The sequence below is a fragment of the Cystoisospora suis genome (genome assembly GCF_002600585.1).
Source record: "Cystoisospora suis strain Wien I chromosome Unknown contig_2264, whole genome shotgun sequence".
Taxonomy (NCBI): domain Eukaryota; phylum Apicomplexa; class Conoidasida; order Eucoccidiorida; family Sarcocystidae; genus Cystoisospora; species Cystoisospora suis.
Window position 1 is genome coordinate 1 of NW_027155063.1, and position 8,303 is coordinate 8,303.

General features: G+C 42.7%; 2 protein-coding genes across 2 annotated transcripts; both read right to left on the reverse strand.

Annotated features, from left to right (window-relative positions):
• Positions 1 to 98: 98 nt before the first annotated feature.
• CSUI_004767 (uncharacterized protein) lies at positions 99 to 3,095 on the reverse strand (the record flags this gene model as incomplete). Its single annotated transcript, XM_068064951.1, has 1 exon — positions 99 to 3,095. A coding segment is annotated over exon 1 (1,356 nt), but the record flags the coding sequence as incomplete, so codon positions are not given.
• Positions 3,096 to 5,136: 2,041 nt separating this feature from the next.
• On the reverse strand, positions 5,137 to 8,250 carry CSUI_004768 (uncharacterized protein). Its single transcript, XM_068064952.1, has one exon. The coding sequence runs from the start codon at positions 7,826 to 7,828 to the stop codon at positions 5,798 to 5,800; it is 2,031 nt and encodes a 676-aa protein (XP_067923073.1). The 5' UTR covers positions 7,829 to 8,250; the 3' UTR covers positions 5,137 to 5,797.
• Between the last annotated feature and the right edge of the window lie 53 nt (positions 8,251 to 8,303).

An 8,303-nucleotide genomic window follows, 5' to 3' on the forward strand; every position in this document is an offset into this window, starting at 1 on the left:
TCCTTCTCTTTCTTCTTTTTCTTGCTTTTCTTCTTTGCCTTCTTCTTCGTCTTCCTTCATTCTCTCTGCTTTCTTCTCTTTCTCTGTAGAAGAAAAGTCTCGCTTTTCTGGAGAGCTAGGCTGCTGTAGACCCTCTTCTCTTCTCTTCTGTTCTCTGTCTTCTATAGACGAATGCCCTTCTAAAGCTTCACCCTCTTCTCCTATTTCTGCTTTTTCTTCTTCTTCTTCTTCTCGATGCGCACTCCCTACAGAAGACTTCCTCTCCCCAGTGTGCTGACGCAGGTGTAGCCGAGAAAGAACCTCCGAGGGAGAGACTGAAGGAGAAGAAGAAGAAAAGGACATAAAAGAAGAAGAAGAGGAAGAGGTATCTTGAGAGAGACATCCATCTTTCTTTGTCTCACCATCCTCGTGTGTCTTCGTCTCTGTCTTCTTATCATCTTCTTCAGATCTCTCATTGTCTTTGGAAAAGATCTCTTCTTTCCTTTCTTCACATCTCTCTAGACTTCTCTCCCCTTCTTCTTCGTTACCTGTCCTTTCTTCTCCTCCTTCTCTGGCAATTTCTTCGCGGGTCTCTTCTTGCTGGATTGTCTTCTGTTTATAGCCAACAGGCTTTCCCCGTTCTTTCTCTTCTTCTCCACTTAGCTCGCCCTGCCCCCTTTCTTTCTTCTCTTCTGAACCTCCTCTCGCATTCTTACGGTCGTCACCTTGGTCTCTCACTGGACTTCCCCCTCTCTCTTCCTCTTCTCCCTCCTTATTCTCTCCTTCCACAACTTGATCTTCGACTTCTCTCTGTTCATCTTCTTCTTCGTCTCTCGCGTGGGGTGTACATACACCATTCGCTCGCCTCGGACTGGCGGAGGTCTTCTCGTCGAATCCAGGTGTAGAAAGAAGCAGAGCCAAAGAAGGCTTTCTCAATCCTTCTCTATCTCTTTCTTCTTCTTCTTCGCTTTCATATTGTCCCTTGTCTTCTTCAAAATCTCTTCTTTGGAAGAACACTCGATCTCGATCCTCTACTTTATTCTTCTTTTTCTTCTCTGAATTAAAACATTCCTCTCCATCTTCTTCTTTTCTTTCTCTCTTTGGTCTATCGCGTAAGACTTCCTCACGACTACGGTTCTCCTCATCCGTAGCTTCATCTTCTTTCGTTGTTTCCCTTTTCTCTTCTTCTTTCTTCTTCCTTTCTTCTTCTTCTTCTTCGATCACTCCTCCATGCGAATCCGAGTTTATGTTTTCTTCTTCTTCTCTCTCTTCCTCTCCGTCAAAATTCTCTTGATCTTTCTCTTCTTCACAGCCATTGCAGAAAACCTTCTTCTTCTTCTCTTTCGCTCTCTCAGCATCTTCCTGGAGCTTCTCCACAGACAGAGACAATCTCACGGGTGAGATAGATGAACGATGAGAAGGAGAAGAACAAGAGGGAGGAGAGGGAGAAGTAGTAGTGGTAGTGGTCGATCGCATTTCAGGTGTATGTACACCTGGAGTTTAGTCAACGTGTTCTTCTTTCCTTAACGTTTCTTCACGACTAAACCGTAAACCGTTCTTCTTCCCTTCTCATTCCTCGAGAAGAAAACAAGCATCCTTCCTGCCCTACTCGCTCGCACATCTACTTTGGATTCTTCTTCTTTCTTCTTCTCCTTTCTCTTCTTATCTCTTCTCATTCTCTTGCCTTTTCTTGTCTCTTCAAGTCATCTTCCTCCCTCGTAGATGCTTCTCATCCTCTCCTCTTCTACTGTTGCTTGTTCCTGTCTTCTATTTAGACAGAAGAAAACCTATCGCTTTCTCTCCTTCTCTCTTACATCTTTCTTCCTTTCTTGCTCTCCTTTCTCCTTTCTTTCTTTCTTTCTTTCTCACTCTATCATTCTTTCTTTCTTATCTCTTTCTTAACTTTTTCTCTATTCCCCCAAACCTCTCCTCGGTTTGTCAGAGGACATCGACTCAAGAAGTATGTCTCTTCTCTATCACCCTTCTCTCCTTTCTCTCCTTATTCTTCTTCCTCCTTTTCTTCTTCTTCCTCTTCTTATGGAGAACACACTACATAGTCGGGATGTCTTCTAGATCAAACAGCCTCGCTCCTTCTTTACAAAAGAAGAAGAAATGCACTCTCCGCTTCTTCTTCTCCCTCTTCTTCTTCTTTTCCTTCTTTACGTCTTCTTCTTCTTGTTGCTCTTCTGAGGAAAGAGCAGCGCAAGTTGCAGATACTTCTTGAAGATCTTCTTCTCTCTCTCTCTCTGCTGTCTTTCGATCCTCTCTACATAGCTAAAGAGAAGAAGAAAGATTTCTTCAAGAGAATCGGAAGAGAGGGAAAAGAGGGAGAAGAAGAGAGAGAAGAAAGAAGAGAACAAGATCAGTGTTGCTATCTATCTATGTTTGTGGAGATCTCTGGAATTTCTTCTCTCGCTGCCTTCTATCAGAGGCGGCGGGAAGAGGTAAGAAGAAAAGGAGGAAGAAGAAGAACGGGCGAGAGGAAGAAGAAAGAGAAAGAGAAGATAAAAAGAGAGGGCAGAAGAAAAGAAAGAAGAAAGAGAAGACGAAGATAAAGAAAAAGAGATGAAAGAAGCCGTTAAACTGATTGAAGGGAGGGAGGGGAACTCCAGAAGATACACCCACCCACAAGGATAGATTAAACATAGATAGATTGAAGATAGGTGGATAGGTAAGTTAAAGATAGATGGATAGATAGACGAAAGATAGATGGATTGAAGATAGATAGATAGATAGATGAAGACAGACAGATAGATCAAAGATGGACTGCTTAGAAAAAAGAAAGTAGGACATCGATGGATGATCTTCACGGACGCACGCGTGAAGAAGTTGGCGGAAAGAGAGGAGAGAGAGAGAAGGAAGGTGAGAAGAAGAAAAAGAGGAAATATCTACTGGCGTCTCTGCTCTCTCTGTCTCCGCGGTTCTATTGTGGAAGGCATTCTTTCTTTCTTTCCGCAGAGATCCAAGCAGAGATGGAGAAGAATCTCACTCTAACGAGTCTGTGAGGACCAACAAGCCAACGGGACAAGAAGAAAAAGAAGAGAGGGGGGAAGAAAGAGAAGAAGATGAAAGGACTCCTTTCTCTAATTCAGAAGACATACACAAAGAAAAGAAAGAAAGGTTTCCTAGAGAAGTCGCCAAAGCGAGGAAGCAGAAGAAGCAAGAAAGAGAAGAAAACACCAGATAAAATGAGAGCCCGGGAGAGAGGAGACCTTTTTGAGACATGTTTGAACGAACGAGTGAATGCATGCGCGCCATTGCATGCAAACCGTGCTAGTGCATGCAACGAGAGAAAAGAGCGAGGACGATTGATAGAGGCGATAATGGAAGAAGAAAAAATGTTGTTTTCTTCAACTTTCCTTCTAATCCGTGATAGATCATCTTCTTCGCTTCATTTGATAGAGTATCCCGGGGTTGCACAACATATCGCTTTCAGGTGCTCTCTCTACTCCCTTCTTAAGGACCGAAGAAACCCAACTGTTCTCTTAAACCATAGAAACTCTCAGATCTTCTTCTTAAAGATTCTACAGATAAAGGTCAACTCCAGAGAAGAAGATGAGATGAGAAGCAAAGAAAGAGAGAGAGAGAAATGTAGACATACGCGTATAGCTCAGGAGGCAGGAGGAGAAGTCATTTTAATCTCTCTACCTGCCTGAATGGGCTTTTGTGTCGCGAATTCGAAGAAAAAGAAGATTCAAAGAGAGAGAAAGAAAGAAATCGACTTAAGTGCAACGAACTTCACGAAGATAGCCTCTTCCCATCATACAATCTTGCCTTCATATAGAGCTGTAGAGAGAGAGATACATAGGTATGTAGACAGATAGATAGATGGATAGATTAATAGATAGATACATATAAATATATATATATATATAGATATAGATAGATAGATACCTCCGAGGGTAGATAAGAGAAGGGTGAAAGGTAAGAGCCTTTCATCGATGGAACTTTTCAATAGCCTAGTTACTTGCCGACCATGGATAGAAAGAGAGACAGAGAGAGAGCAGCTCCTTCACATGGCGAAGTAAGGACGTAGCTAGGCGGATATATAGTTTAAGATTGTGTATACATAGATGGAGAAAGAAAAAAAGAAAAAGACTGTATGTGTATAAAGATTTCTTTGTACTGGTGGATAGTAACCTAATACATAGAGACATACATGAAGAGAGAGAGGAGAGATGTGAGAGAGACATCTCTACTTCATGGCGTCTTCGTTACTTCCCGGGGAAAAGGAAATGTGGAGGGGAATGAATGAAGATAACGGTAGTAGGAGATAGAAACTCCACACCAAAATAGAAAAGTCACATACAGAAAGAGCTTGAAACGGATGAGAATGGAATGAGAGTAGGTGCCATAAATATATATGTATATATACATGTATATAAATGTATATATATATATATGCGTATGTATGTCTGAATGAATAGATAGAAGATAGTCTTTACAACATGTGTGTACGCCTGGAGGCATGTTTGAGTTTGTATGTGCAGAGAGACATACGAACGGATAGATCGATTTTACGTACACAGGTAGGTAGGGGTCGATAGGCTACGGAATGATACGTAGAGATAGAGTAGAGATAGACAGACAGCCTAGGATCTACACAAGCCAGTCAGTCAACTCTCTCCACCTGAAACGTTTTCTTTAGCAGGCTGACCGCTATCTTTCTTTCTGATCTCTCTGGGACTGGTGAGATAATGTCAAAGTGTTTTCGCACTCATTCTCCAGCAGACTGGGAGATTCATACTCTTCTTTTCTTGTCGATTAGGCCTCTCCCTCGTATCCAGGAGGTATCGTCTATCTCTCTCTCTCTATGTGTAATGAATATCGACGAGGTAAGGGCACCTCTTGTACCCTAGATCTCTTTTCCTCTGTCATCTTCTTTGCGTACCAATAGAGCTCGTGTGACTCTGTTTCTTTATACAAATTCTGCGCATCATATTACATAGTGTTTCTCCCTTCTTCTATTTCTCTGGTAGCTCTTCAACATAACTATCTTTTAGAGCTGCACATACACCCCGGACATGGCTCCCTAGAGGGCACAGAAGGCAAGATGCGAAGATCGACTGTGATATAGTTACGCAGCTAGCTAGCTAGCCATGCATACAAGGCCGATCTGTTTTCTCTTATGCTTCATCGTGTACATATATTAGATAAACGCCCGGTGCTAGGAGATTCTTGAGAGAGACACGAGAAGAAAGCGAAGGAAAGAAAGAAAGAAAACACAAATAAAGAGTGAGAAAAAAAGGAGAGCCCAAGTGGGGAAAGCTTCGTTTCTCGACAGACAAACAAAAGAAGGAAAGAAGAGATAGAGACAGACAGGCTTCTCCATGGGCGGCATGCAAGCGTTGACGAAACAGAAGCACATACAGAGAATTCAGATGCGTATCTTTAACATGTAGTACATATGTATATCTACATATACCATATATCGATATACATAGGTACACATACATACATGTATATACTTACACATATCCACATGCCAAATATATACCTGTAAATATCAGAAGGGTGTATATAGACAAAAGCGAAAGTCAGACAACCTCTTTCCTGTCCGAGTTTATGTACATCAAGCCCGCCTGGTTTCCAGGTGTATATACACCTAGCCTGTCTGCTCATCAGGTGTATAGACACCTCATCTGTCGTTTTTCAGGTGTATGTACACCCGGGAACACAACGATAAAAGAGACTTCGTTTTCTTCTTTCGAGGGATCCCGAGTCGCTTTCTTCCCCTGCAGCACACACATCGCCTATCTTCTGCTTACATCTTCCTTCGAACTTCCTTCCGTCTCTTTCTTTTCTTTTCTATTCTTTTCTATCCTTTTCTTCTTTGTGTTTCGTCTTCATTTCCGACTGTCCATACAGCGTAGAAATCTTTTGCATTTCTTCCTTTCATGATGTGTACACCTGTAAAGTTGTTATTTATGGAAGGACAAGAAGAAAGAGAAGAAGGAGAAGGAAGAGAATGGATGGTTTGCTTGAGTAGATACCAGTCATGTATCGTGAAGCACCGATGGTCCCGACAGTTCATTTCCTCATAGAAAAGATCGCTATTCTCTTCTTCTTCTTCCTGTCCTTTTCCTCTTCCAGGTGTTTTCTTCATTCTTCTTCTCTCTCTTCTTCTCCTTTTCTCAGCATCTCTTCCATCGATCTCTCCTCCCCCTTCTTCCTCGAGCTTTTCTTCTTCTTCATCTTCTTCATATTCGAGTAGAACATCTGAAATATCATCTTCTTCTTCTTCGTCTTCTTCTTCCTCCTCATCTTCATTATGTCCTCCTTCGCCATCTTTGTCTCTGATCTGCATCTTTTCTTCTTCTTCTTCCTTCTCTCCTGCTTTCCCCTGACCTCTCCCGTCAACCATTCCGTCACCTTTTTCTTCTCCTTCTCTTCTTTCTTCATGTACATCTACCTTCCCATCTTCACTTTCTTTCGTATTCTTCTTCTTCTCCATCCCTGGAGAAAACGCAGAAGACCCACCTTGCACGGCGTCCTTAGGGTTTAGGGTTGAGAGCAGTCGTTCCTTGTCTTCTCTTCCATTCTCTCCTTCTCTTCTTCTTTCTCCCGCTACTATCGCACTCATAGGTAACCGATTGCCTTGTAGAAACGGCTCGAGCTCCCTACTAATACACACACATAACTTGAAAGAAGGAGAAAAAGAAGAAGAAGAAGAAGCGAAAGGAAATTTCCACGTCGTCTTTCTTCTTCTGAACCCCTGGTCGTCATTCTTACAAGAATGCGCCCGTCTCCTATCATACGAAGAAGAAGAAGACGACGACGATGATGATACTAGAGCTTGTCGCCACTTCTCTTCTTCTTCTTGGAGATGAAAGCGGAGATAGAAAGCTTCTTCTTTCAAACGCTCGCGCTCCCATGTGAAAAGATCGCGTAAGAAAACATCCTCCTCTGTCATCGCACGCTGTTGAGAAAGGGATGAAGAGCAAGAAGAAGATGAAGAGCAAGAAGACGAAGAAGATGAAGAGGAGGAGAAAGAAGATGAAGAGAAAGAAGATGAAGAGGAGGAAGAAGGAGATGTATTATTCTCATTGACGTAAGATGGGCTATAAAGAAAATTATTTCTCCTACGATGACGACGTGGATGAGACTGCTCTCCTTCTTCCTCCTCCTTATGACTGCTACATCTGCTGATAGCTTCATGTCTCTTCTCCAAATGAAGAAGGTCCTTTCTTTCTCTTTCTCCTTCTCCTTCTTCTTCAGCAGGAGGAGATGAAGATCCTATTTCACGTCGATGCGAGGTTCCTCTCTCTCCTTGATCTCCCGAACCTGTCTCTTCGTCATCCCCTTTTTCTTCTTCTTTTCTTTCATCTGCAGAGGCTTCCCTGCGAGTGTATTTGATAGTATCAACTGCCTTGTTGACATGAGGCTTCTCTTCACTTCGCTCTTCTTCTCCTTTTTCTTCTTCTTTTTCTCTCTCTTCTTCTCTTCTTTCGTGCTCTTGTCTCGCGCCGTTATGAAGAGGAATACTGACTTTTGGAGAGAGAAGAGAGGTCGTTTCTGCAGCATGTAAGGCTGTCTTCTTCCCTTCCTCCGATGAGTTGATGCTTCTCCCTTCAAGCATAATAGACGACGACGAAGGAGGAGAATTAGAAGGAGGAGGATAAGAAGGAGGATAAGAAGGAGGAGGAGGAGGTGATAATGAAGGCTGAGAAGAGTGAGAATGCGGAGGTAAAGGAAGATGAAGAAGATGATTAAGAGAAGAAGAAGGAGCAGGAGGAGGAGGAAAAGGGAGAAAAGCGGTTCCTTGGTCTCTCATGAGACATGCGGGCGCTGGTATTGTGAGGTGTATATACACCAGAAGGAGACGTGGGGCATAGAGACTTTGAAGCATCTCCGGGAGACGGCGAAGAAGCTTCTTCACATCCGTTAAAGAAGAAAGAGATAAAAGCGAACCTCGACAAGATGTTAAACGTAAGACACGAAGATTTGGAGTGTACAGACACCAGGAGAGATCTTCATGGATAGGAAGAGAAAGAAAAGCTACCGATGGATGATACCAGGGTGTATGGACACCGAAAGAAGACGACGTTGAAGAAGATAAATCAATCAACCTCACACTACAAAATGTGGAAAGACAAGTTAAAAGCTGAAAAGAACACAAGGAGAAAGAAAGAAAGAAAGGAAAGAAAAGAAACAGAAGGAGAATGTAAAGACAGGTAGGTCTCCCTAACGTTCCGTCATCGTAGGCAAGTCGGGATCATCATACCTCATGTACACACATACATCTTCAGTGAGACAGAAAGTCTTTACGTGCACTAAAGCCTAGACAGACAGACAGACAGAGAGACAAGGCTTTGGAAGAAAAC

Coding starts and splice junctions, on each gene's coding strand:
- CSUI_004768 (XM_068064952.1), bottom strand. CDS start 7,828: ATGCTTCAAAGTCTCTATGCCCCACGTCTCCTTCTGGTGTATATACAC.